The following is a 27,956-nucleotide window of genomic DNA, read 5'->3' as shown; positions in this document are numbered from 1 at the left end:
CCTCCAGCTGTGTCCCAGCTCTGGCCTGCCCTGACCCATCGGAACAAGGCCAGGCTTGATCCGTGGGGAAGGGCTTCCTGCCCCACCGTCCCTGGGCTGCCCTCCCTCCACCCTGAGATTCTGATGTAACACCCAGGACTGGATGCTTTACTCTCAGATTCTTCAGATTCAGCCACTTCTAAGAGCAGGTTCTAAGAGGCCATTTCGCCCCGAAATGGAGTGGAGGACAAGAGGTCATGGTCATTGGGGCGTTCCCTTTCCTTATAGGGGTTCACCCACACACATACACACACCCCCTGAACCCTAGCGAAGGCCCGACGCCCCGCAGCCAGAGGCGGTCCCCGCCCCGGGCCGCCATTGGCTGTTGCCATGGCACCAGCCATCTTCCCGAGCCGTCATTGGCCGCCGCGCCTGCATCCATCCCGCATCCTCCCCCGCTCGCGGTGGTCTCGCCCAGCGCCCTGAGAGGCGGCGCCGCCTGTCGAGGCCCAGACCGGGCTTTGTCCGCCCTGGAGCCCCCTGCCAGACCCGCCGAAATCCCGGAGCCCTGGAGCCTGGGCCCCGCGGCCGCCCCAGCCCTGGAAGACTGGGAGCTTGGGAGGGGCTGGCGTAGCTGCGCGGAGGGAGGAAGACCCAAGCTCACAGCACTGCACCGCAGCCAGCCCAACCCCAATGAAATAGAGTAAGCGGACGCCTTCCTTGGGTGGAGGGCAGGGAGGGCAGCCTTCGCCTCGCCAGGAGTCTCCATCCTTTTCTCTCTGCCTTGCCTGTAAATACACAATGTGGAGACTCCATTTCTTCAGGGTGGAGCCGGAGGAGAAACTGTGTCCCAGGGAGCTGGACGTCTGCGTCGCTGCAGCTGGTCCCATGCAAACACCCACCCACAGGTTTCAACACCCAGGCCTCCCAGAGCCTGCGGGCTGGCCAGTGTGCCTAGGGGGATGCTGCTGCGTCCCTCTGGGTGTCAGCTGAATCAGAGGAAATGCGGCCCCTTGCTGCTCATTCAGACAACCCCCCAGCTGTAGGTCCTTTCTTATTGGTGATGGAGATGTCTGATGCAGTTCCTCGAGGCAGCCTGGGATGAAGGGCAGGCAGGAGGGCTTCCAGGAGGAGGCTGCACTGTGAGGGATGGCAGGAGTCAGGAGAGGTAGTCTGGGCAGGAGAACTGCATGTGTCAAGGCCTGGGGTGGGGGGAGAAAGAGCTGCCAGTGGCAGTGACGTGGGGCCTCTGTGAAGGAGTCACAGCTTATGCTGAAGGCCCCGGGGAGCCCTGGAGGCATTGGCGCAGGGGAGAAATGGAGTCCAGCTTGTGATTTTCCAAGTTCCCTCTGACTGTGTGAAAAGTGGATCGTGGGAGGCTAGGAAGGGGCTGGTGAGGCTGCCCTGAGAGGGTCCCTCCAGGGCAGAGCTTGAGGTGGGTGATGGGAGTGTGGGGTTAGAGACCCAGGTTGGGATGAGAGGGGGGAGCCCGGGGGGTGGCCCAGCTGCCAAGTTCAGTCTGATGGGGACACAGCAGTAACTACTGAGTGTGAGGGGGGTGAAAGGTCTGAAGTTCCACTGGGCCATTCCAGAAAAGCTCATGAGGGCAGCCTGGGGAGGGGGCTGCAGGCAGGGCCTGGGTTTGGGGAATGGGAGGATTATGCCTGGGACTACTGCTCCCCCCTGGGTGGGCACGTGTGGTGGTCTCTGCCAGGACACAGGGCCCCCGCTGGACCCCAGGGGTCTCACTGCAACTCCAGTCCATCCTGATGCCCAGCTGGGACCCCTGGCTGAGTCATAGGCAGGATCAGTACTTCGGTGGAAGGGGAGGCTGTGGTCTTCGGGCACCAGTCTCCCCCACCTGGCATGCTGTCTCCTGTAGGACTGTCCTGTCTGCCTGTCACTTGTGGTTTGCTCCATGACAGCCATCCCACCTGGCCGTCTAATCTCCCACAAGACAGGCCTGGCAGATCGAGTTCTCCCCATTTGTCAGATGTGCAAACTGAGGCCTGCAAAGAGGGCGGGGCTGGTATACCTCCAGCACTGCCTGGACTTGTGAGCACTTGCAGGGCAGTGTCTGAGTTCCATGCATGCCTGGTACATCCCCCTTGGCTCAGCTTCTCTCTCTGGGAACAGTCTAAGGGTGGTCACTGAGACTCTAGGCTCAGGACTGTGACAAGGTGTCAGATGACAGGGCCAGGCATGCAGTAGATCCTCTGAATGATTAGAAAGGACTGACTCCATGTCATGCCTGGGGCCAAGCCCCTGCACCGCTACTCCAGGCTCAGCTGTGCCCTTGGGATCCCTAGGGTGAGGGGGTCTCCTTGGTGAGGGAGAGAGAGGAGAATGAGTGAAAAAGCGAATGAATGGGTGCGGCCAGGTGGGAGAGGGGGAGGGGAGGGGGCAGGTGCGCGGCCCCCCCTGCCGTGGGCAGGGGTGGCTGACTGATTGACTTGGGGAAGGGGCTCCTAGGGAGGAGGTGGCAGAGGAGATGGGCTGCCATTGGTGTGCCTCAGACAAAGGCGGAGGGAGGGGGCATGGGCTGATGGGAAGGGAACAAAGAGGGAAGGGGGCTGGTGGTGGGATTGCACCGTCAGGAGGGCCAAGCCGAGGGAGGAGGCACTGGCCAGCTGGACAGACGGAGGAGGTTGGGCCAAGTGAGGAAGGACAGCCAGACACACAAAGAAGCAAGCACTGGTGGCCATGTGCTGGGGATGGGGCAGGAGGCCCCGGGGGCCAGAGGGGCTAGCAGAGGGCTGACCGGAGGGGCACCGGGCCCAGCAGGGAGGTACTCTGGATCCAACTGCTGCTTGAATGGGTGTGGGGGCTGCAGGTGTCCAAGTTCCAGACCCCTAGGTGACCCCCATGGTTCTGGGTCTCTCTAACTGTACAGTTGCCAGGGCTCCACCATCAGCTTGTCCACCACTTTCTTAGAACCTTCATGGCATTCTTATTGTCCATCATCTGGACCAGCTGGCAGTCTGTCCACCCAGCCTCTGGGCAGTTGTGCTCATTCAGGAGAAGGTCTTGGTTTATCATCTGTCTGTCTGTCTGTCTCTGTCTGTGTGTCTGTGAGCCTGGTGGCACTGGGCTGGAAAGCCCACCTGCAAGTTTAAATTGTCAGATTGGGGACTACCTCGGTGGTCCAGGGGTTGAGACATATGGCCTTGAATGCAGGGGGTGTGGGTTCAATCCCCAGTTGAGAAACTAAGGTCCCACGTGTCATGGATGTGGCCAAAAATTAATAATAATAATAAAATTAAATTGTCAGGCTATCTGTCTGTCTAGCTGGCTGTCCGTTTGTGTGTCCAGAAGCCCCCACAGTGAGGGCCAGCATCTGTCTGTGTGTCTTGTCTATTGGTCACTTTGGCTGTCTGTCTGAAAACCTGTTCAATGGCTCTGTCCCTCTGTCTCCTGTTGTCCCGGCCTGCTTGTGTCTGTCACTCCATCTGCCAAGTCGTCTGTCCCCCAGACTCCCTGGGCCAGCACCATCCTGCCTGCAACATCCAGCCACCCTGCCTGAGACCCACCCAGGGCTGGGTGGGAGGGCCAGAACCTAGGTCAGAGGCTGCACCCTCCCCAGACCCTTAGATGATCCCTCTCTCCCGTGGCCCCAGGCACTACAGGCGCTGAAGATGACGAGCTCAGTGGCAGCCTATGAGCAGCTGGTGCGGCAGGTGGAGGCCTTGAAGGCCGAGAACAGTCACCTGCGGCAGGAGCTTCGGGATAATTCAAGCCACCTGTCCAAGCTGGAGACAGAGACGTCGGGAATGAAGGTGTGAGGCGAGGCGAGGCGAGGCGAGGCGAGGCCTCAGCCTTCAGCGCAGGGACAAACAAGGCATGGGTGGGCAGGACGAGGGCATCTAACAGATGGCCAGACCTGGAGCTCCCAGGCCTCACCGACCACTGTCTTTCCTGCCTCCATTTTCAGGCGGTCCTGCAGCACTTACAGGGCAAGCTAGAGCAGGAGGCCCGTGTGTTGGTGTCCTCCGGGCAGACTGAGGTGCTGGAACAGCTGAAAGGTGAGGCACTGACCTGGGACTTCCTCTGAATACTGCAGGGAGGGGAGGAAGGGAGAGGTACTTATTTTCACCTCTCTCTCCATGCCCACCAAGCCCTGCAGATGGACATCACCAGCCTGTATAACCTCAAGTTCCAGCCCCCAGCTCTGGCCCCTGAACCCACTACCAGGACCCCTGAGGGAAGCCCGGTGCACAGCTCTGGGCCCTCCAAGGAGAATTTTGGGGAGCTGAGCCGGGCCACCATTCGGCTCCTAGAGGAACTGGACCGGGAACGGTGAGATGGGGGGGATCTCCACCCACCTTGTGAGCCCTCCTGCCCTGCCCCCACCCCACCCCACCCCACCCACTGTCCCCAGGGGGGCTGGTACCTCAGCCCCCTTCCCTGGCCCAACTGACCTCAACCGGAGGACAAAGAGGAGGGGGGTGTTCCTGCTGAGGGGAAGACTCCTGGGAGACGTCCCCAGGGGTCCCGGACACACAGGCATTGCCAGGGACAGGGCTGTGTCCGGTGCCAGGGCTCAGAGTCAGGCCTGGAGCCAGGGGGACTCAAGGCAATCTTTATGGAGAAAGGGCTGCTGCCCAAGAAACCTGGGCCTGAGGCCAGGAGGAGGCAGGGTCTGGGTGCCTAGCTCAGCTGGGTCGTGTAGGGTCAGGTAGAACAGCTCTGGAGCAAGCTGGAGTTAACTCTATGCTTTGCTGTCTGACCTCAGGCAGGAACCCTAGCCCCTGCTAGCCTCAGACTTCTGCCCTGTAGAATGGGAATAACAGTGTCTCCGCACAAGTCATGAAGAAGTCTGAGCCTCAAGTTTACCCTGTGTAGGCTAGAAGGTGATTATCCAGTATTGGAGAGGTGTTAACCTCCTCAGAGCCTTTCTCCGAGGATTACAATCTACAAATGAGTTGCCTTTTTAACTTTCAATTAATTTCTGCACCCCATCCCCACCCCAGTCCCGGGAGTGCTATGGACGCTGAGATTTTGCCACACTGACTTTTTTAACATGACACCCAAGAAGTGATCATTAATATCAGGGTAGACAGCACATAAGCCTCGGCTCCCGCCCTGAGAGCCCGCGCCCACCAACCTGCCCTTCCCCAGGTGTTTCCTGTTGAATGAGATTGAGAAGGAGGAAAAGGAGAAGCTCTGGTATTACTCGCAGTTGCAGGGGCTATCTAAGCGCTTGGATGAACTCCCGCACGTGGAGACGGTGAGCTCCCTGGGTTGCCCCGGGGTCGACAGGGCCCCGCCTATGGCGGGAGGCATAGAGCGGAGGTGGAGGCCTCTCCCTCTCCCGGGAGCCCCCTCACCGGGGCCCGTCCGCTCCTCCCAGCAGTTCTCAATGCAGATGGATCTGATCCGGCAGCAGCTGGAATTCGAGGCCCAACACATCCGCTCGCTGATGGAGGAGCGCTTCGGCACCTCGGACGAGATGGTGCAGCGGGCGCAGGTACGGCGCGGGCGGGGCAGTGGGCGAATTAGAGCGCAGATCTTGTGGGAGGAGTCTGGGTTAGAGGGCGGGGTTATATGCCTGAGGGCGAATCAGAGAGCAGAGGCTCCTGTGGGTGGGGCCTGTCGCAGGTGGCAGAGCCACAGCTAGAGCGGGTTGTGAACAAAGCCAGAGGGGGCTTAGGCCGGACCCAGCACAGAGGGCAGAGTCCCCGGGCGATGGGGACGGGGCCGACAGTGCGAGGAACTGAGTCTGAACAAGACTTGGGCGTTGCCAGTCAAATGGCGGGACCAAGTCAGAAAGTTGAGTGTGCCTGGTGGGCAGCCAGGGGTCTAAGTTTTGAGCGGGTCCAGAGTCCGGGGTTAAGGGTGGGGCCAGGAAGTGAGTGGAGACAAGTAACTGGGTGGGGTTTAGAGTGGGAGGGCCACATTAAGGAAGAAGCCCAGGGTCAGAGCCCAGGGTGGGGCTATGACAGTGGGTGGGGCCGATTTGAGCTGAGGGTGGGGCCATATTGGGACGTGGGCGGAGTCGGGACGGGTCAGGATTTCCACAGCATGCATTTTCTCCCACTCAGATCCGTGCTTCCCGTCTGGAGCAGATCGACAAGGAACTGCTGTCCGCGCAGGACCGAGTGCAGCAGACCGAGCCCCAGGTACCAGGGGGGCGGAGCTAGGGCCCTAGTGGATGACGACTGCCAAGGCATTAAGGGGACCCCCAAGACCCTGCCCCCACTACTTTGTCATGGCAGCCTGAGAGCTTTGTATGGTGCCCCTGGGCGGAAACTACAGGCCTGGCGCTCTCCCACAGGCCTTGCTGGCAGTGAAGTCGATGCCCATGGACGAGGACGCTGAGAATGAGGTCCCCACGCACCCTGAGGATGGTGCCCCTCAGCCAGGCAACAGTAAGGTGAGGGGAGTCCAGGTCGGGGGATGCTCACAGGCGAGGTGGAGGGATGGCGGTGGCTTGGTTGGGATACATAGTGAAGTGGGTCCTGCACCCCTACTGCATTTGAAGGCCCTTCCTCTCCAGGCGGCTATAAAGCTTATCCAGGTGTGGGAGGATCGCCCTGAGGTGGAGTGCTTGGTGAGGCTGGGTTGTAGTCTGGAGCCTGGCGTAGGTGTGGCTACCTGTCCTGTAAATTTGGAGGGCATGCTAGACTTAAGAGTACCCGTGATACCGGTGGGGTGGGCCTTTGGCCCTCACGGACTGGGGGCGTCTCTGCAGTAGCATGTATGTGTGTGCTGTTCTCTGGGAGGATGCAGGGTGAGGGTATTAGGGTGAGCGAGGGCTAACATGATGGGACTCCCTTGTTTAAGGGGAGTCCCCAGAAGCTGGGGGACTGTCCCTGGCTGGGAAGTGCAGCCTCCCCACCCTGACATCTCCTGCCTCTCGCAGGTGGAGGTGGTCTTCTGGCTCCTGTCCATGCTGGCAACGCGGGACCAGGAGGACACGGCGCGGACGCTGCTCGCCATGTCCAGCTCACCCGAAAGCTGCGTGGCCATGCGCCGCTCAGGCTGTCTGCCGCTGCTGCTGCAGATCCTGCACGGGACTGAGGCCGGGGCCGGGGGTCGCAACGGGACCCCCGGGGCTCCGGGAGCCAAGGACGCGCGCATGCGTGCCAACGCAGCGCTGCACAATATCGTCTTCTCTCAGCCCGACCAGGGGCTAGCACGCAAGGAGATGCGCGTGTTACACGTGCTGGAGCAGATCCGCGCCTACTGCGAGACCTGTTGGGACTGGCTGCAGGCCCGGGATGGCGGGCCTGAGGGCAGCGGCACTGGTGCTGGTGAGTGTGCATCCTGGGCTCCCCGAGGGGCAGGGCAGCACCCTGGGGTGTCAGGGGCCTCTGGCTTCTCCTGGGCACCTGCTTTGTGCCTGGTGCTGGCTGAGGTCTCATGGGAACCTGGGAAGATAGACTGGCGAAGGGACAACCAGGAACAACCCAGGCCGCGGGATAGATGTTCAAGAAACCATGGATTGTAGGCAACCCTCCAAACGTGAGTGCGGAGTTTGAGATTCCTAGCTTTGGTGGCGGAGAAGGCAATGGCACCCCACTCCAGTAGTCTTGCCTGGAAAATCCCATGGATGGAGGAGCCTGGCGGGCTGCTGTCCATGGGGTCAGCGCTAAGAGTCGGACACGACTGAGCGACTTCACTTTCACTTTTCACTTTCATGCATTGGAGAAGGAAATGGCAACCCACTCCAGTGTCTTGCCTGGAGAATCCCAGGGACAGGGGAGCCTGGTGGGCTACCGTCTATGGGGTCGCGTAGAGTCGGACACGACTGAAGCAACTTAGCAGCAGCAGCAGCAGCAGCTTTTGTGGCTGATTGCAAAGTTAATATCCGATGCTGAGCACCAGGCTGAGTGAGGCAGGTCGCTCCTTGTTCACTTTAGAGGTTCTGTAAAGGAGGCCCCTCTGCTCCAGGAGTGACTCCCACAAGCCCAGCGCACAGCACTTTCAAAAACTCTGTGGTTTTGGCAGGCCTGCAGAGTGCAGACCACAGGGAGGGGCGGGGACCCACCAGGTCACATCTCCGGGAGTGGGAGGGCTCTGACCATGGTCCTCGTGCCCACAGCGCCGGTGCCCATCGAGCCACAGATCTGTCAGGCCACCTGCGCCGTGATGAAGCTGTCCTTTGACGAGGAATACCGCCGAGCTATGAATGAGCTGGGTGAGTGTCCCTCATCAACCCCCGCCTCTGATCTGGTCCAAGGTCTCCAGGCCTCCTCCAGTGCAGGGCAGGCTCTGGGCCCTAGTGGTTCTGGGACTCAGACAATGGGGGCAGGGCAGGGAAAGTCAGGAGCTGAGGTGAATTGAACCTACCAGTAGTCAGGGCAGGGCGACCCTGTGAAATTTTAGGTTTGGGAATATTACATCTTTTTCCTAACGAAGGTCAGTTGAAATGTTGGAAACAGAAATACCAAGGGTGCAAATGACATTCGTCTGCTCTGTTTTACTCTAATTAATACAAAATAAGGCACATACTTCTCACCTGGCAGGTGGTCGGAGCACTCAGAAGTTCCCTAAGGTCTCACATGGTCCGACATCGTGGGGTGAGGGGCGGGGGAGCAGCTGGGCGCAGCCTTTCTAGGGCAGGGCGGGGGGCATCTGGAGCAGTGGCCACTTTACAAGAGCGCATAGCTCTTGAGGCTTTCCTCTCTTGGCTGTTCCACAGACCCCTGGGGGAGGGGGTCTGTGGAGGCCCTCCAGGAGGCCTGAAAGGTCACCTGTGTTGATGAAGTTAAGATATGATTTGCCTTTTCCCCTCTTGTGGGCATGGTGTGTTCAGTGCAATTTAACAGGCACGTAACAACTCTGAGGACCCCTGGGCTGTGCTTTCTGGGGTTATAAGATTTCTCCGTTTTAATTTATAGTATGGTAAATATTTGTTATAGGAGTATAGTTGATTTATAATGTGTTGGTTTCAGGTGTAAATTGATTCAGCTATATATATATATATTTTTATTCTTTTCCATTATGGCTTATCACAGGGTATTGAATATAGTTCTCTGTGCCATAGAGTAGGACCTCGTTGTGCATCCATCCTGCACATAATAGCGTACATCTGCTAACCCCAGCCCCCCACTCCGTCCTTCCCCGTCAGCAACCACAAGTCTATTCTCTGTGTCTGTGAGTCTGTTTGGGAGATAGGTTCATTTGTGTCATATTTTAGATTCCACATAAGTAACATCATATGGCTTTTGTTGTCTTTCACAGAAAATCTCCAGTTGCATTCATGTTGCTGCAAATGGCAATATTTTGTTCTTTTTTGTGGCTGAGTAATATTCCACTATATGTATATATGAGTTCCTGGGAGTGGATTTTTAAGAAGCAAAAAGGTTTTGGATACCCTCCTTAACTTTGAATTATGTATCTCAACATTTTTTTCAAATTGTAGTAAATTATATATAACATAAAATTTACTGTTTTAACCATTTTTTAAACAATTATTTTTATGGAAGGATAATTGTTTTACAGTATTGTTGGTTTCTGCCATATACTGCCATGTATGAATCAGTCATAGGTGTGTGTGTGTATATATATATGTATGTCCCCTCCCTCTTGAACCTCCCTCCCACCTCCCACCATTCTAACCATTTTAAATCATATTTTCTCAAACTGAAACTCTGTCCCCATTAACCTCTCACTCCCTCTCCCCCAGCGCTAGCCCCTGGCAACCAAGAGCCCACCCTGTGTGTGTGTGGATTGGCCTGTTCTAGATGTTTCCCATAAGTGGAATCACATCCTGTGTGTCCTTCTGTGTCCACTTCTCTCACTCAGCAGCATGTTCTCAGGGTCCATCCACGTGGTAGTGAGTGTCAGGGCTTCTCTCCTTTTCAGGGCTGAGTGATGCTCCCGGGTGTGGAGGGACCATATTGTGTTTATCCATCATCTGGTGATGGGCACTTGGGTTTTGTCCATCTTCTGGGTATCGTGACTCATTCTGCTGTGTACACACATACAAAGGGTCACTTTGGAAGCTTGTGGGTTTGTGTTGCCAAGCCCCTCCCCAGGGTGGCCCCCACTGGTGTGCTCATGAGCAAAAACGCTTCACAGCCCTGAGAAGGATCCCGTTGCTGAGCGAGGGGAAGGGCCGTGTGTGTCTGGGTTCCTGCACCTTTTGACCATCACCCTCCACATTCATGAGAACCCTGTGTCCTAGTGAACAGAAGATTGTGTGTGTGGGCCATCAGCAACGGCTCCTGAGCATATGCCATCTGGTCCGTCCTGGGGACGTGGCGGGGCACAGCCTTCCGCCCTGCCCTCAGTGGTTCTCCGTCTAATGGTTTTGAGGCTTCTTGTTTGGGAATTTGGGGGCCTTCCCTGAGGAAGTGACTCTTGAACAGAAGGGGACCCAGGAAACTGGGTGGACAGTGGGGAAGAGCACCTGGGCAGAGGGAATAGTGCATGCAAAGGCTCTGCAGTTGGACCAAGTGTGACTGGAAACTGAGGGTGGAAAGGAAGCAGGCGTGGAGGCACAGGGCACTGGGGGAAGGCCCAGCCTGCCAGCCAGCCATCTGGAGGAGGTGTCCTCAGAGTCGGGCTTCAAAAGTAGGTTTAAGGAGAGCAGATTGGGGGTGGAACAGAAGGGAGGGTGTATAGTCGAATGACCTGTGAGGCGGGATGGCTGGGGGCATCCGACCACCCTTGCGCTCCCGGGTCCCCCTACAGGTGGGCTGCAGGCAGTGGCGGAGTTACTGCAGGTTGACCATGAGATGCACAAGATGACCCGGGACCCTCTCAACCTGGCCCTGCGCCGATACGCTGGCATGACCCTCACCAACCTCACCTTCGGGGACGTTGCCAACAAGGTGCCTGGGTGGGTGGGTCGGCCTCACCCGGCCCGGAGCAGCGCTGAGCTGTGGGACAGGCGGGGAGACTGTGGCCCAGCTTCTCCCTCGACCAGCGTCCTCTTGGCCATTCTGCCCTGTGGACTGGGGGGCCTCTGGGCTGTGGATGGAGGGCTGGGGGGAGGCCAGTGTTTGCATCTGCCTGAGCCTCAGGCTCATCTGAGCAATGAAATGACTGCTCCCCTCCCTCCATGGTGGTGAAGATGGGGGTGGGGTTCAAGCTCCAGCACATTGCAAGTGCTTGCTTAACACTCGCCCCACCTGTCCTCCCTATATGGCATGACTTCCCTGTGCCCCCCACAGGCTGCACTGTGCGCCCGCCGGGGCTGCATGGAGGCCATTGTGGCCCAGCTGGCATCTGAGAGTGAGGAGCTGCACCAGGTATCAGGAGGCTGTGGGAACACTGGGGGGCGGGGGAAGGTGGAGGGCATCCCCTGGGCTTTGCCGTGTGCCAGCTGCTTCAGGCCTTAAGGGTGGGAGCCTGGCCCAGGCCCACCCTGCCTGCCCTGCCCCGCCCCCAGGTTGTGTCTAGCATCCTGCGCAACCTGTCCTGGAGGGCCGACATCAACAGCAAGAAGGTGCTGAGGGAAGTGGGCAGCATGACTGCCCTGATGCAGTGCGTCCTGCGAGCCACCAAGGTGGGCATCGGGTGGGTGGCTGAGGGGCGGGGCAGCCAGGGCAGTCAGGAGGCCCCTCCACCTAGGGGGAAACCAAGTCAGACAACCCACTGCTTCGTAATGGGCCCACACCTGGGGCTTCCAACATTGCCGCTCAGAGAACCTGTCATGGCTGATTCCATTACTTGTTAGTTAAATTTGAAAATGCATCTGGGTACCTTATGTGGGTGCCTCCGGGGAGAGGGCCTGGTGAGTAGGATGTGTCATCCCCCCCACATTGTTGACCCCCTGCCACTCCTGCCCCGCACCCAGGAGTCCACCCTGAAGAGCGTGCTTAGCGCCCTGTGGAACCTCTCGGCGCACAGCACGGAGAACAAGGCGGCCATCTGCCAGGTGGATGGTGCCCTGGGCTTCCTGGTAAGCACACTGACTTACAAGTGCCAGAGCAACTCGCTAGCCATCATTGAGAGCGGTGGTGGCATCCTGCGCAATGTGTCCAGCCTCATCGCCACCCGCGAGGACTACAGGTCAGCTGGGGGCAGGGGAAGGGGATGGGGGGGAAGGGAGTAGGGAATGCTGGGGTCAGAGGAATGAGGTGTGGGGGGCACTGGGGTGGGGCTTGGGGAAAGAAGTGGCGGGGGGAAGGAGAGGGGGTGCTGTGGGGTGGAGGAAGGAGGTGTAAGGGGCACTGGAGCAGGGCTGGGGGTAAAGAGGTGGGGGAGGGAGTGGGGGTACGGGGGTGGGGCTGGCAGCTCCCCCTCTGCAGTAAACTCCCGGGGGAGCCTTGCCTTCTCCTGCCAATGAGTCATCTAGATGACCCCCAGGTGCTATTTTTAGTATAAATACATCCCCAATACTGCATGGGATATACTTGTACTACATTTTAAACTAGTTTTGTAGAAATAAACATAATATTCAAGTAATAATAATAATACTTGTTATTTATTAAAATGTTATTCACTATGTAATAAGTAACTTACTAGGTAACATTAACAATAAGCAATACTTCAATATGTGAACAGAGATAACTTTTAAAAGTATATCCCAAACTCTGCATGTGATATACTTGTACTAAATTTTAAATTAACTCAGTAAAAATATACATAATTTTCTAAATAACATTAATAATAAATACTTGCTCTTTATTAAAATATTCATTAATATTAAGTAAAACAATACCTATTCTTCATTAGCATATTTATTTCCTACTATGTAACATATTGGATACTTATACTGAATTTTAAATGAATTTATTAAAATAAAAATGCATCATTTTCTAAACAGCAATAAAAACTTATTATTTATTAATATCAATTATTAATATTACTAATAAGTAATGCTTCTGATGTATGAAAGTACATAACTTTTAAAAAGTATATGTCTCAGTATATCCCAAATATTGCATGGGATATACCTGTGCTGAAGATTTTATTAGTTAAAACATTAAGAAACAACACTTAGATTTGTTTCCTTTTAATACTATCTGTGTGTGTGTGTGTGTGTGCTTAGTCACTTAGTTGTGTCTCACCCTCTAGGACCCCATGGACAGAGGAGCCTGGTGGGTTACAGTCCATGGGATTTCCCAGGCAAGAATACTGGAGTGCATTGCCATTTCTTTGTCCAGGCTCCCAATCCAGAGGTTGAATCCACCTCTCCCATATTGGCAGGTGGATTCCTTACCACTAGCGCCACCTGGGAAGCCCCCAATACTATTTTCAGTATATCCCAAATATTACATGGGATAAGTAAGTGTGTTAGTCGCTCAGCTGTGTCTGACTCTTTGCAACCCCATGGAGTATAGACCTCCAGGCTCCTCTGTCCATGGAGTTTTCCAGGCAAGAATACTGGAGTGGGTTGCCATTCACATCTCCAATTACATGGGATATACTTGTGCTAACGATCTTACCCCAGTAGAGAATTCCCTGGTGTGCTTTCATTACCAAGGGCCCAGGTTCAGTCATCCCTGGTGGGGGAAATAAGATCTTACAAGTCATGGAGTGGACAGAAAAAAAAGTCTTATCAAGCAAAATAAAACATTTCATCTACTACTAATGCTATAATAAATAGAAACAAAAACCTCTAGCATAGGTATATAATGAAATATACTACACACTACTATATGTAAAATAACAAGGACCTACTGTATAGCACAGTGAATTCTACTCAATCTAGTAGATGCGAAAAGAATCCAAGAAAGAATGTACAAAGGTATAACAGAACCACTTTGCTGTACGTCTAAAACTAACAACATTGTAAGTCAATTATACTCCATTATAGAATAAAAATTTTAATAAAATGAGTTAACTAAATTTCATTTTAAATGAGTATTATTAATGAATTAATAGTAGTTTAATCAGATCAGATCAGTCGCTGAGTCTTGTCGGACTCTTTGTGACCCCGTGAATCGCAGCACGCCAGGCCTCCCTGTCCATCACCAACTCCCAGAGTTCACTCAGACTCAGGTCCATCGAGTCAGTAATGCCATCCAGCCATCTCATCCTCTGTCGTCCCCTTCTCCTCCTGCTCCCAATCCCTCCCAGCATCACAGTCTTTTCCAATGAGTCAACTCTTCGCATGAGGTGGCCAAAGTACTGGAGTTTCAGCTTTAGCATCATTCCTTCCAAAGAAATCCCAGGGCTGATCTCCTTCAGAATGAACTGTTGGATCTCCTTGCAGTCCAAGGGACTCTCAAGAGTCTTCTCTAACACCACAGTTTAAAAGCATCAATTCTTTGGCGCTCAGCCTTCTTCACAGTCCAACTCTCACATCCATACATGACCACTGGAAAAACCATAGCCTTGACTAGACGGACCTTTGTTGGCAAAGTAATGTCTCTGCTTTTGAATATGCTGTCAAGGTTGGTCATAACTTTTCTTCCAAGGAGTAAGCGTCTTTTAATTTCATGGCTGCAGTCACCATCTGTAGTGATTTTGGAGCCCAAAAAATAAAGTCTGACACTGTTTCCCCATCTATTTCCCATGAAATGATGGGACCGGATGCCATGATCTTTGTTTTCTGAATGTTGAGCTTTAAGCCAACTTTTTCACTCTCCTCTTTCACTTTCATCAAGAGGCTTTTTAGTTCCTCTTCACTTTCTGCCACAAGGATGGTGTCATCTGCATATCTGAGGTTATTGGTATTTCTCCCGGCAATCTTGACTCCAGCTTGTGTTTCTTCCAGTCCAGCGTTTCTCATGATGTACTCTGCATATAAGTTAAATAAACAGGGTGACAATATACAGCCTTGACGTACTCCTTTTCGTATTTGGAACCAGACTGTTGTTCCATGTCCAATTCTAACTGTTGCTTCTTGACATGCATACAAATTTCTCAAGAGGCAGATCAGGTGGTCTGGTATTCCCATCTCTTTCAGAATTTTCCACAGTGTATTGTGATCCACACAGTCAAAGGCTTTGGCACAGTCAATAAAGCAGAAATAGATGTTTTTCTGGAACTCTCTTGCTTTTTCCATGATCCAGCGAATGTTGGCAATTTGATCTCTGGTTCCTCTGCCTTTTCTAAAACCAGCTTGAACATCAGGAAGTTCACGGTTCACATATTGCTGAAGCCTGGCTTGGAGAATTTTGAGCATTACTTTACTAGTGTGTGAGATGAGTGCAATTGTGCAGTAGTTTGAGCATTCTTTGGCATTGCCTTTCTTTGGGATTGGAATGAAAACTGACCTTTTCCAGTCCTGTGGCCACTGCTGAGTTTTCCAAATTTGCTGGCATATTGAGTGCAGCACTTTCACAGCATCATCTTTCAGGATTTGGAATAGCTCAACTGGAATTCCATCACCTCCACTAGCTTTGTTCGTAGTGATGCTTTCTAAGGCCCACTTGACTTCACATTCCAGGATGTCTGGCTCTAGGTCAGTGATCACACCATCGTGATTATCTGGGTCGTGAAGATCTTGTACAGTTCTTCTGTGTATTCTTGTCGTCTCTTCTTAATATCTTCTGCTTCTGTTAGGTCCATACCATTTCTGTTCTTTATCGAGCTCATCTTTGCATGAAATGTTCCTTTGGTATCTCTGATTTTCTTGAAGAGATCCCTAGTCTTTCCCATTCTGTTGTTTTCCTCTATTTCTTTGCATTGATCGCTGAAGAAGGCTTTCTTATCTCTTCTTGCTATTCTTTGGAACTCTGAATTCAGACGTTTATATCTTTCCTTTTCTCCTTTGCTTTTCGCTTCTCTTCTTTTCACAGCTATTTGTAAGGCCTCCCCAGACAGCCATTTTGCTTTTTTTGCATTTCTTTTCTATGTACTGTTTAATAGTTTGATACTAGTAAAAGCTTTGGCACAAGTACATCCCATCCAATGTTTGGGATACACTTACACTATGAATTTAGCCCTGTTTTTGAAATTCAAAGTTACCTGGGCATCTTCTGTTTGGATTTTCCCCATCCGGCCGCGGAGGGTGGTGGGCGGTGTCCAGGTTGGGCGGGGCCTGATGCGCTCCGCCCCGCCTCCCGCAGGCAGGTGCTGCGAGACCACAATTGCCTGCAGACGCTGCTGCAGCACCTGACGTCGCACAGCCTGACCATAGTGAGCAACGCGTGCGGCACGCTCTGGAACCTGTCGGCCCGCAGCCCCCGCGACCAGGAGCTGCTGTGGGACCTGGGCGCCGTGGGCATGCTGCGGAACCTGGTGCACTCCAAGCACAAAATGATCGCCATGGGCAGCGCCGCCGCGCTGCGCAACCTGCTGGCTCACCGGCCTGCCAAGTACCAGCCAGCGGCCACCGCGGTCTCCCCGGGCTCCTGCGCGCCCAGCCTGTACGTGCGCAAGCAGCGGGCGCTGGAGGCCGAGCTGGACACACGGCACCTGGCTCAGGCACTTGACCACCTGGAGAAGCAGGGCCTGCCGGAGGCCGAGACCGCCTGCAAGAAGCCCCTCCCGCCCCTGCGCCACCTGGACGGCCTGGCCCAGGACTACGCCTCTGACTCGGGCTGTTTTGACGACGACGATGCGCCCTCCCTGGCTGCTGCCGCCACTGCCGCAGAGCCCGCCAGCCCCGCAGTGCTCTCCCTCTTCCTGGGCAGCCCCTTCCTGCAAGGCCAGGCGCTGGCCCGAGCCCCGCCCACCCGCCGAGGAGGCCTGGAGGTGGAGAAGGAGGCCGGTGGAGAGGCAGCCGTGGCAGCTAGGGCCAAGGCCAAGCTGGCGCTGGCGGTGGCACGCATCGACAGGCTGGTAGAGGACATCTCGGCCCTGCACACCTCATCTGACGACAGCTTCAGCCTCAGCTCCGGGGACCCTGGCCAGGAGGCCCCACGAGAAGGCCGTGCCCAATCCTGCTCACCTTGCAGGGGGCCTGAGGGGGGGCGGCGGGAAGCAGGCAGCAGCCGGGCTCACCCACTGCTGCGGCTCAAGGCAGCCCACGCCAGCCTTTCCAATGACAGTCTCAACAGCGGTAGCACCAGTGATGGGCACTGTCCTCGCGAACACTCTCGGCCCTGCTCGCTGGCTGCTCTGGCCGAGCACCGAGAGGGGCCCCCACGTGGTCAGGCGCGGCCCAGCCGGCTTGACCTCAACCTGCCTGGAGGCCAGGCTGAGCCTGAGGCCCGGGATGCCAAGGCCACAGATGCCCACGTGCGTACCATCAAGTTGTCGCCCACCTACCAGCACGTGCCGCTGCTGGAGGGCACCACTAGGGCGGGTGCGGGGTCCCTGGCCCCTGGGGCCCGGAAACAGGCCTGGCTGTCCACAGAAGGCCTGAGCAGTGTGCCTGAGAAGCTAGTGGTTGAGAAGGCACCCCTCTGCCTGTCCCGCTGCAGCTCGCTGTCCTCACTGTCCTCAGCTGGCCGCCCGGGGCCCAGTGAGGCTGGGGACCTAGATGAGAGCGACTCATCCCTGGAGGGGCTGGAGGAGTCTGGCCCTGGTGAAACAGAGCTGGATGGGGCCTGGCGGGGCCCAGGGGCCGCCTCCCTGCCCATGGCCATCCCAGCGCCCCAGAGGGGTCGGGGCCTGGGGGTGGAGGATGCCACGCCGTCCAGCTCCTCTGAGAACTGCGTGCAGGAGACACCGCTGGTGCTGAGCCGCTGCAGCTCAGTCAGTTCACTGGGCAGCTTCGAGAGCCCATCCATTGCCAGCTCCATCCCCAGTGACCCATGCAGCGGGCTGGGCAGTGGCACGGTCAGCCCCAGTGAGCTGCCTGATAGCCCCGGGCAAACCATGCCTCCGAGCCGCAGCAAGACACCACCGCTGGCCCCAGCACCACCGGGCGAGCGGGAAGCCACCCAGTTCAGCCTGCAGTGGGAGAGTTACGTGAAGCGCTTCCTGGACATCGCCGACTGCCGGGAGCGCTGCCGGCTGCCCTCCGAGCTGGACGCAGGCAGCGTGCGTTTCACTGTGGAGAAGCCCGACGAGAACTTCTCGTGTGCCTCCAGCCTCAGCGCACTGGCCCTGCATGAGCTCTACGTGCAGAAAGACGTGGAGCTGCGGCTGCTGCCCCCTGCCTGCCCAGAGCGCGGCAGTGGGGGAGGCGGAGGCCCAGGGCACCGCCGACGGGATGAGGCCAGTGGCTGTCTGGAAGGGCCGGCGTCCACCGACCAGGAGCTGGAGCTGCTGCGTGAGTGCCTGGGTGGGGCCGTGCCTGCCCGGCTCCGAAAGGTGGCCTCAGCACTGGTGCCTGGCTGCCGCACGCTGCCCGTGCCAGTCTACATGCTGGTGCCTGCCCCGGCCCGTGAGGACGACTCCTGCACTGACTCGGCTGAGGGCACTCCAGTCAACTTCTCCAGCACCGCTTCCCTCAGCGACGAGACCCTGCAGGGACCCCCCAAGGATGGTGGGCGTTTGGATGGGAAGAAGCCCGTGGGTCGTGCTGCCTCCACTAGGCAGTCTGCTGGGCAGCGGCACAGGGTGGGGGGCATGGGCCGGAGCACAGAGCAGCCCCGGGGGGCTGGCAGTGGCAGGGCAGGGCTGGAGCTGCCCCTCCGGCGGCCCCCGAGCACCTGCAGGGACACTGACAGCTCCCGCCCAGGCCAGGAGCATGGGGATGGGGCTCTGCAGTCTCTCTGCCTCACAACGCCCACCGAGGAGGCTGTGTATTGTTTCTATGGCAATGACTCGGATGAGGAGCCGGCCACAGCAGTGGCAGCAGCACCCCCACGGCGGGCATCTGCGATCCCCCGGGCGGTCAAGAGGGAGCGCCCGACTGGTGCCAGGAAGGAGGTGCAGGCTGTGCCCAAGGCTGCACCCAAGGCGGCACCGCCTGCCCGGGCCCAGCCCAGCCTCATTGCAGATGAGACACCACCGTGCTACTCCCTGAGCTCCTCCGCCAGCTCCCTCAGCGAACCTGAGCCCTCCGAGTGCATGGCCAGTCGGCCCCGGGTCCACAAGCCAGGGCTCACCAAGGACCTGGTCCCTGGGGGCAGGAAGGATGGCTGCCCCAGCCCTCGGGCTGAGGCAGAGCTGCTCCGGCGTTGCATAGGCTCAGCCTTGCCCAGGCGCCAGCCCCAGGTGTCCGGCCCAAGGCGCCGCCCACCCCGAGAGGCCCAGCCAAAGGCGCGTGCAGCAGAAGGGCCCCGGGAGCGCGGTGAGGAGGCGGCCAGCTCAGACCATGCCTCAGACCTGGACAGCATCGAGTGGCGTGCCATCCAGGAGGGTGCCAACTCTGTTGCCACATGGCTGCACCAGGCCGCAGCGGCGGCTGCACGTGAGGCCTCCTCAGAGTCTGATTCTGTTCTGTCCTTTGCAACAGGGCAGTCTGTGGGTTCCACCCTGCAGCCCACTGTGCATAGGAAGGGGTGTCGGCCAAGGGCAGAGCGCCAAGCGGGTGGTGCCCTGCGGCCAGAGAAACCAGAAGGGGCCCTCACCCAGCGCAGCAGCGGGCCGGAGAAGCCGCGTGGCACTCAGAAGGCCCCAAATGGGGTGCCGGCGGTGCTCCGGGGACATACAGTGATCTACATGCCCACCCCGGCCACCCGGGCACAGCCCAGAGGTGCCCCTGGTTCCCGCATTGTGGCAAGAAAGATGGGAGCGCCCAGCCCCGTGCAGCCGGCAGCCCCCACCAAAGCCCCCAACCCAGGGCAGCAGCGGTCTAGGAGCCTGCACCGGCCTGGCAAGATCTCAGAGCTGGCAACACTCAGCCCCCCGCAGAGAAGTGCCACACCACCAGCCCGCCTTGCCAAGACCCCATCGTCAAGTTCCTCTCAGACCTCACCGGCCTCCCAGCCTCTGCCCAGGAGGTCACCCCCTGCTGCCCAGCCTGCAGGGCCCCTGCCCGGCCCCAGGGCCTCCCCAGTGCCCAAGACTCCAGCAAGGGCCCTGCTGGCCAAGCAGCACAAGACGCAGAAGTCACCCGTGAGGATCCCCTTCATGCAGAGGCCTGCCAGGCGGGGGCCGCCGCCCTTGGCTAGGGCAGCCCCGGAGCCAGGCCCCAGGGGCCGGGTGGGCGCAGAAGGCGGCTCTGCAGCCCGAGGGGGCCGCCTGGGCCTGGTGCGCGTGGCCTCCGCCCGCTCCAGCGGCAGCGAATCCTCCGACCGCTCGGGTTTCCGGCGGCAGCTGACCTTTATCAAGGAGTCGCCGGGCCTGATGCGGCGCCGACGCTCGGAACTGTCCGCACCCGAAGCCACCAACCCGACCACCCAGGCTGCCTCGCCCTGCCGCGGCCGGCCAGCACTACCCGCTGTCTTCCTCTGCTCCTCGCGCTGTGATGAGCTGCGGGCAGGCTCCCGGCAGGCCCCGGCCCCGCAGCGGGCCCACACGGCCCGGCCCCGCCCCAGCGAGCGGCAACCTCGGCGCACCAGCTCCGAGAGCCCGTCCCGCCTGCCCGTCCGCACGCCGGCCGCCGGGCCCGAGACGGTCAAGCGCTACGCCTCCCTGCCTCACATCAGCGTGGCCCGCAGACCGGATGCCACCATCCCCGAACCTGCGGCGGATGCCACCCGCCGCAGCAGCGCAGGGGAGGCCGGGCCGCTGCCCAGGGTGGCCGCGCCGGGCACCACGTGGCGCCGCATCCGGGACGAGGACGTCCCGCACATCCTGCGGAGCACGCTGCCCGCCCGCGCCCTGCCGCTGCTGGGCTCCCCGCCGGAGGACGGCCCAGCCGGCCCACCACAGCGCAAGACCAGCGACGCCGTGGTCCAGACTGAAGACTTCGCGGCTGCGAAGACCAACTCCAGCACGTCCCCGAGCATGGAGAGCAGGGCGCCCCCCGAGGCCACGGCCGGCGGCCCCACCTCCCTTCTTGGCAGCGACGTGGACGGGCCGCCCTCCAAGGCGCCCGCACCCATCCCCTTCGTCCCCGCCAGCCGGCACGGCTCCCCCAGCCGCTCCGCCCGTGTCCCCCCTTTCAACTACGTGCCCAGCCCCATGGTGGCGGCCACCGCTGACTCCACCGTGGAGAAGGCCCCCACCCCGGTCCCCACCAGCCTCCTGGAATAGTGGCCGGGACTGGACTTCCAGAACATCTTCTCCTGGCCCAGGACCGTCTGGCTGCCCCTAGGGTGGTCCCAGGACCCGCCTGCCACCCCCAAACCCAGGGCCCCGCCCTCCGAGCCTCACCCCTGCCCACACGGGCCTCGCACTCCCGCGTAGACGCTTGCTTTTGAGCCGAGGCGGCTTCGGGAGGAAAGTGAGCTACGAGCTGGAGCGCGCGTCACCGCAAGGGGGCGCCCACGAAGCCCTGGCGCCCGCGCGGAGACCATCCTCCTGGCTAGGGCCGTCCTCAGCGGTGCCCTTTTGGGTTCCTCGCCCTGCCGGGCCCTGCATTAGCACCACACTTGCTCCCCTCTCCTTTGGGGAACGCATGGGGAGGAGGGGGCGGGAATGACAGTGCCCGCCGAGGTGGGGAAGGGGCTGGGAGGGTGGCGGCAGCAGGAGCCTGCCAGCCGAGGGCGGCGGCTGCGCATGCGCAAGAGAAAGCCTGTAATTACGGGCAGGGCCGGGTAATTGGTTAACTACGGCTTAGCTGGTTTGTTTGCGGTCTCGGCCTCAGCTGGGGGCGTGCGAGAGGGGCGTGCTGTGCCAGACAGAAAGGCCGCCCCAACCCCAGACAGACACGCGCAGGGAGCCTGGAGCACCCCAAAACTGGTCGGGGGAGCTGGGTACACAGGGCGTCCCCGCAGCCTTCGTAAGGAACCAGGAGAGGCAGGCGTGCCGGGAGCGCCGTGGCTGAGGAGAGCGAGAAACGGAGGGGAGGCCGGGGCCTAGCCACCGCCCGGTAGCCAGGCCTGGACTACGGGACCTGGATTGCGCTCTGCGGGAAGTGGTCCCCGCGGGCGCCTGCCTGGTCCCAGGTCTTTGCCTTTTCACCGAGTCTCCTGTTCTTTGGATCTGCGGGCTCCGTGGGGCGTGGCCTCCTCCCAGGGGCCAGCACACCTGCCCGAACAGCCGATCCCACTTCCCTGAGGAGCCCGGCTCTGCTCTCAGCCGCCCTAAGGATCTGCAGTCACACCGCCCTGCCGAGCTGCTCTGGGGGCCGGGAAGTGTGCCGGTTCCTGTCTCTTCTCTGGGAGGAGGGGAGCAGAGCCAGGTGGAGAGGACGTGCTGAAGGAGCCCTGCCTCTGCCCCCCTCGGACGCTGTGCTGCCGCTCCTTAAGATACACACGCTGCGACATCGCGTCCCGCAGGCCAGGGTTCGGAAGAAGGACGCAGGAAAGGCTGCACCACGTACTCCTCCTGGGGAGAGCGAGCCTGGGAAAGCGGTGGGGACTGAGCAAGCGCTAGAACAGCCACTGCTGACCCTAAGGCCCCTCTCCAGGGCGGATAAGACACCTCTGCAAACGGCTGCTCCCATCCTATCAGCAGCCAGAAGGGGGGAGTGGCCTTCTGAGCTCCTTCTCAAATGTGGGGGCTGCAGAATGTTGCACCCCATCATCACAGGCTAGCCACCCCTGGAAATGGAGAAATGCTGCCAGCTTGCCAAGCTGTGGGGGCCTGGAGTGGAAGCCCCCGTACTGAGTCCCAGGCTGTGCTCTGGCAGCTGTGTGCCTGCTTCCCCACGTGGGCCGTGGGGAGCTACCTCTGGGTTCAGCAGGTCGGCTGCCATGACGGGGCAGAGGACCCTCCCGGTTGGCTGCCCCTTGCCATTCTCTCCACAGGCAGGGGCAGGGCCCGAGCCATCCCATCCTATCCAGCGCCCACCCTGCCACCTCCATCTATCACAGCAGCGGTCCACACAGCCGCTGGGCTGGTGGGAGCCCGAGGTCCTGATTAGAGTGGCTTCCTGGAGGAGGCAGTGCTGGCCACCGCTGGACAATCAGCCTGAGGCCGGAGCTTGGAGGAACAAAGTCCAAGGACCGCAAACACTCCTGTGAAGCCCTGACCCGAGAGACACAGGGCACCCAGGCCAGACCTCGGCCCGGAGCAGATGGACACTGCGAGCTGGGTGCTGACTTTGGGGCACTACCTCACCACGCTGCCGCAGCCTGAGCCTGGTTGTCTTGGCTTGTTCCCTCCCCGCCGTCTCCATCCCAGGTGCCACAGGACACCTGTAAATACGTACAGCCCCCACCTGTAAAGCCCCCACCTGTAAAGCCATCACCTGGCGGAAGGAGGCCGCAGAGCCAGGCATCTCACTGCACCTTTAATAAACAGCTGTTGAATCGCGCTCCAACTGGCTGCACCTTAGTCTCCAGAGGGGTGAGGCAGGGTGGGGGTCAGGAGGGGGCTTTGCAGACCTTCCATCCGAGTCCATGTGCTGCCTGCATAGCCTCGCTCCCCAAAACCAAGTGTACTCGAGGTTGACACAGGGTTTGTTGTGTGCAAGAGTGCCCTCCCTTGGATGAGGAGGCTGCTCAGTGTCCACTGCTTCTTCTGACGCCGCATCCACACTTTCTCAACACCTGGGCCCCCAAGTTTCCAGTTTTAGGGTCTCTAAGCGTGAAGCAGACACCTTTTTCTCCTGGGATATGTGAGGTCTCCTTTGTCTGCTGTGCGGGGTCCCAGCGCTGCCCTGAACTTTTGGGACCCTGAAAAGGAGGGGCCCATGGGGGGACTGTCGTCGAAGGTACTCAGTGGCCTCATCACCTCTGCTGCTCTGGTCTTCACGGGACTGGTTTTTTAGGGTGAGAGCCCTTTTCACGGTCCTCACCTGGCCCACTACCCACCTGTCTGCAGGTGAAGGTGGAAGGAGGGAGGACACTGGGTGAGAGCTGGGGCAGGGACTGCCTGCCACGTCCTCTCACGGTACCCCCATGTGACTGCATCCCACAGGTGACAGACAGACGAGAGCCTGCCCTGGGGGAGCGCCCAGGCCCAAGATGGGGTGCCAGGGGCCCAGAGAGGTGGCACTCACCCTGAGGGCCACTGCTCCTCACACAACCAGAGCCACCATGGGCTGGGGAGGACACTGAACACACACACTCTTCTGGAACCTCTGGGCCCCCACCAATTCACATGGAGATGGCAGAACCAGAAGGGTGGGTCCCACCAGCTCAGTCTGATTGGTCAGTGAAACAGGGTTGCCAGAGGAAGGGAGGGGAGGACGGATTGACGGCCCTGGGCCCCCGAGCCTCGAAGGAAGTCCAGTCTGTGCTCCTCAGGGCAAGGGGCCTGTGCACAACCCAGATCCCATCCTCAGGGAGGGGTCTATGCACAGTGAGGCCCCACATCGACTGGACAAGCTGTGAGCCCTGGAGTCTCTGGGTGCCAGGGCTTGCCTAGGCCGCAGAACAGAGAGCCAGAAATCTGCTTCTGGGACCCAGGGGCCAGATGTCAGGTGAGGTGTGCCAGGCCAGATGCTGAGTGGAGGACCCGAGGTTCCAGTGGGCCAGGTTATCCCAAGGAGGCGGCTGCAGTGCTGGGCAGAGCCACGTGGCCCACCTGGCTGATGTCCCGCTCCAGTTCCTCGCCCGCCTGCTGCAGGTCTGCACGCTTCTGCTCCAACTGGGCACCCGCCTGCTGCAGCCGCTGGTTCATAGCCACATAGATTCGGCTCTGGAAGTAGAGCTGCTCTCGCTGGGCTTCGGCATCCTCGGTTCTCCCAGAGGGGCCCAGGGGGTCTATGGATAGGACACGGCAGCATCACTGCCCGTTAACCAGAGGACTCAGTTTACCCTCCAGAGAAAACAATGGACTGGAGGGGACAGGTCACAGGAAAGGCTGGACTCCACTGAACCACAGTCCCTCCAAAGGGTGGGCCCTGGCTCCTGGAAAGAACTCTGACCCTGATCACGGAGCAGAATGGCTCTCACCAGCACTCTGAGCACTCAGGGGGATGGGAAGAGGACAGGATGCACACTTCCCAGTGACCACACTTCCTAAAGGGTACAGGAGAAGAGGGGAGTCAGGGCGGAAAAGGCACAGGCTCCAGGGTCACATGGACACACATCAAGGTCCTCCTTGCTCTGCCTGGTCCCCTTGTCCACAAACTGGCCAGAAGCTCTGCATTTGATTACAGATCACTTTATCACCTGCCTGACACCAAGGTGGGAAAGGCCAGACAGTGCAGGTGCACACAGAGGCAGACACAGGCCGGCAGGGGCAGCCCCCTGCTCCCTGAATGGCCCCAGGACTGGCCATGCCTCATGGCCCCAACCTCCAAGTGCTGGGGACCTAGGCCTGTGACCCTTAAGCTGGGGCTCAAGCAGCCGCCAAAGACCCAGCTGCAGGCTATGGATAAATAGGTGCTGTGGTTCCTCAGGCGGCCCCATCCAACACAACGTTCTAGGCAACAGAAACGTCCCCAGCTGAGCCCCTCAGCGCAGCAGCAACAAGGGTCTCCTGAGCCTGTAAAATGTGGCCATGTGCAGCAAAGAACAGAATTTTTACTGTTACTTAATTTAAAAACAAATTGTCCCACAGCCACATGTAAGTCAATGAAATTAGAACACTCTCTCATACCCTACACAAAAATAAACCCAGAATGGCTTAAAGGCTTAAATATAAGACATGACACCATAAAACTAGAGGAGACCATAGGTGTAACATCCTGTGACATGGATCTTACCTATGCTTTCTTAGGTCAGTCTCCCAAGGCAACAGAAATAGAAGCAAAAATAAACAAATAGGACCTAATCAAACTCACAAGCTTTTGCCCAGCAAAGGAAACCAAGAGCCTATAGACTGGGAGAAAATAACTGCAAATGATGTGACTGACCAGGGCTTGATTTCCAAAATATGCAAACAGCTCATACAACACAATATCAACAAACAAAACCCGGTTGAAAAATGGGCCAAAGATCTACATAGACATTTCTCCAGAGAAGACATTACAGATGGTCAAGAATCACATGAAAAAATGCTCAGCATTGCTAATTATCAGAGAAAAGCAAATCAAAACTACAATGAGGTACCACCTCCTACAGGTCAGTATGGCCATCATTAAAAACTGTACAAATAAGGACTTCCCTGGTAGTCCACTGGCTAAAACGCCATGCTCCTAATGCAGGAGGCCAAGGTTCAAACCCTGGTCAGGGAACTAGATCCCACATGCTGCAATTAAGAGTTTGCATGACACAACAAAGACCTGGCACAGCCAAATAAATAAATATTAAAACAAACAAAAAAACTCTACAAATAACAAATGCTGGAGAGAGTGTAGAGAACAGTGAACACTCCTACACTGTTGGTGGGAATATAAGCTACTGCAGCCACTGTGAAAACAGCACAGAAGTTCTTCAAAAAACTAAAAACAGAGGTACCATATGATTCAGCAATCTCATTCCTGTGCAAATATATCCAGATGAAACCATAATTCAAAAAAACACATGCACCCCAATGTTCAAGGCAGCACTAGTTACAACAGCCAAGATATGGAAGCAAGCTAAATGTCCATCGACAGATAAATGGATAAAGAGGAATAAAAAAGGTACGGTAAGAAAAGAAAAGGATATGGTGTATATATACACAATGGATTACTACTCAGCAGTGAAAAAGCACAAAAATATTGTCACTTGCAGCAACATGGATGCAACTAGAGATTACCATACTAAATGAAGTCAGAAAAAGACAAATACTGTATGATATCACTTATCTGTGGAATCTAAAATATAATGCAAATGAACTTATCTATGAAACAGAAACAGGGTCGGACATAGAGAAAAGACTTGTGGTTGCCAAGGGGGAGGGACAGCAAGGAAATCAACCCTGAATATATACTGGAAGGACTGATGCTGAACCTCCAACACTTTGGTCACCTGAGGCAAAGAGCTGACTCACTGGAAAAGACTCTGATGCTGGGCAAGATTTTGGGCAAGAGGAGAAAGGGGCAACAGAGGATCAGATGGTTGGATGGCATTAGAAACTCAATGGACATGAGTTTAAGCAAACTCCGGGAGATGGTGAAGGACAGGAGATGGTGAAGGGCAGGGAAGCTTGGCGTTCTGCAGTCCATGAGGTCACAAAGACACGACTGAGCGGCTGAACAACAAACACAAAGGGGAAGCGGGATGGTGGAAAGAATGACTGGGAGTTTTGGATAACCATATGCAAACTATTATATACAGGATGGATAAACAACAAGGTCCTGCTGTATAGCACAGGATTTTCAATATCCTGTGATAAACTATAATGGAAAAGAATGAGTATGTGTAACTGAGTAACTCTGCTATAAAACAGAAATTAACACTGTAAACCAACTATACTTTAATTTAAAAAAAACAAAAAGACACAAAGACGAACCCCCCAAAAAAGTCCCAACGTGTTTCTCACCTTCTGACATCCCACAAGCCTTATACTGATCCTCTCTACCCATTAGAATGGCCTGAGGACAGGCACTTTCATCTTTTTTTTTTTCCCCCTTTTCTTGGCTGTGCCACGTGGTATGTAGATCTTAGTTCCCCGACCGGGGATTGAACCCATGCCCCCTGAAGTGGAATCGCAGAGTCCTAAGCATTGGACGGACAGGGAAGTCTCAGGGACTTTCAACGTTCAGATCTACCTCACCACCTCAGTGATTAGAATAGAACCTGGCCCATAAGAGGTTCTCAATAAAGTTGAACGAATAAACGAAACTCATAGAGAACACAATATTCAGACTACAACTGTATGTCGGACCCTGCAGTCAATGTTCTCCGTTTATCTTCTGAGCAAAGGGTGGACACTCTTTCTCTGCAAAAGGCCAGACCTAAGTATTTTGGGTACTGTAGGGCCAGACAGTCTCTGTCCTGACCATTTAACTCTGCCAGTTCGTCTCAAAAGCAGCCAGGTGCTTCCCTTCTCGCTGGGGTCTCCGGAGCGCCCCTCCCCTGCACGACCTGGGCTTCCCCTACCTTCCCGGGCCAGTGCAGTGAAGACGGGGTCCTCGGCGGGCGCCCCCCGCACGTCCTCCAGGATCTGCTCTACCGTGGGGGGCGCCGGGCGGGTGGGCAGCACCACGCGCTTCTTGGCCTTGGAGCCCATTCCTGCAGGCTGCAGAAAAGAGCGTTGACCGCGCAGTTCCTGCCGCCCGGCAAACTCCCACACACGCTCCGGAGCCCCGCTCCCGGGGAAGCCGGCCCTGCCTCGATCCTCCCAAGGCGGAACAGCACGCGGTCTGGGGCTTCAGTGTCCGGCTCCACTCAAGACAAGTTTCCAGCAGAAGATCCACCTGGCCGCGGGTACTCAGCCGCCACAGCTGCCGAGAGGCCACTTCCGCTTCCGGTCGGCCTGCGGGC

At 57.3% G+C, this 27,956-nt stretch overlaps 2 protein-coding genes across 4 annotated transcripts in view; one reads left to right on the top strand and one right to left on the bottom strand.

Moving 5' to 3' along the window:
• The window catches only part of APC2 (APC2, WNT signaling pathway regulator), a 26,130-nt gene extending 3,161 nt beyond the window's left edge, over positions 1 to 22,969 (top strand). The window contains exons 1-15 of one of the 3 annotated variants that reach the window (XM_027546587.1): positions 442 to 682; positions 3,597 to 3,755; positions 3,911 to 4,001; positions 4,095 to 4,275; positions 5,098 to 5,206; positions 5,330 to 5,446; positions 6,021 to 6,098; positions 6,254 to 6,352; positions 6,842 to 7,232; positions 8,024 to 8,119; positions 10,621 to 10,760; positions 11,103 to 11,180; positions 11,321 to 11,437; positions 11,729 to 11,943; positions 15,894 to 22,969. In XM_027546587.1, coding sequence (XP_027402388.1) covers positions 3,615 to 3,755; positions 3,911 to 4,001; positions 4,095 to 4,275; positions 5,098 to 5,206; positions 5,330 to 5,446; positions 6,021 to 6,098; positions 6,254 to 6,352; positions 6,842 to 7,232; positions 8,024 to 8,119; positions 10,621 to 10,760; positions 11,103 to 11,180; positions 11,321 to 11,437; positions 11,729 to 11,943; positions 15,894 to 20,802 — 6,762 coding nt within the window. In that variant the 5' untranslated portion in view covers positions 442 to 682; positions 3,597 to 3,614 and the 3' untranslated portion in view covers positions 20,803 to 22,969. Of the gene's footprint in view, positions 1 to 441; positions 683 to 3,596; positions 3,756 to 3,910; positions 4,002 to 4,094; positions 4,276 to 5,097; positions 5,207 to 5,329; positions 5,447 to 6,020; positions 6,099 to 6,253; positions 6,353 to 6,841; positions 7,233 to 8,023; positions 8,120 to 10,620; positions 10,761 to 11,102; positions 11,181 to 11,320; positions 11,438 to 11,728; positions 11,944 to 15,893 lie in introns of those variants that run through there. The other 2 variants (XM_027546586.1, XM_027546585.1) reach the window with 2 other exon arrangements.
• On the bottom strand, positions 22,933 to 27,956 carry C7H19orf25 (chromosome 7 C19orf25 homolog). Its single transcript, XM_027546588.1, has 3 exons — positions 27,804 to 27,956; positions 27,573 to 27,711; positions 22,933 to 24,362 (listed from the first exon to the last, which is right to left on the bottom strand). Exons 2-3 carry the CDS (start codon positions 27,700 to 27,702, stop codon positions 24,136 to 24,138), a joined length of 357 nt encoding a protein of 118 aa, XP_027402389.1. The 5' UTR covers positions 27,703 to 27,711; positions 27,804 to 27,956; the 3' UTR covers positions 22,933 to 24,135.

Source organism: Bos indicus x Bos taurus, chromosome 7, assembly GCF_003369695.1.
Source record: "Bos indicus x Bos taurus breed Angus x Brahman F1 hybrid chromosome 7, Bos_hybrid_MaternalHap_v2.0, whole genome shotgun sequence".
NCBI classification, from domain to species: domain Eukaryota; kingdom Metazoa; phylum Chordata; class Mammalia; order Artiodactyla; family Bovidae; genus Bos; species Bos indicus x Bos taurus.
This window is presented reverse-complemented; position numbering and strand designations above follow the sequence as displayed.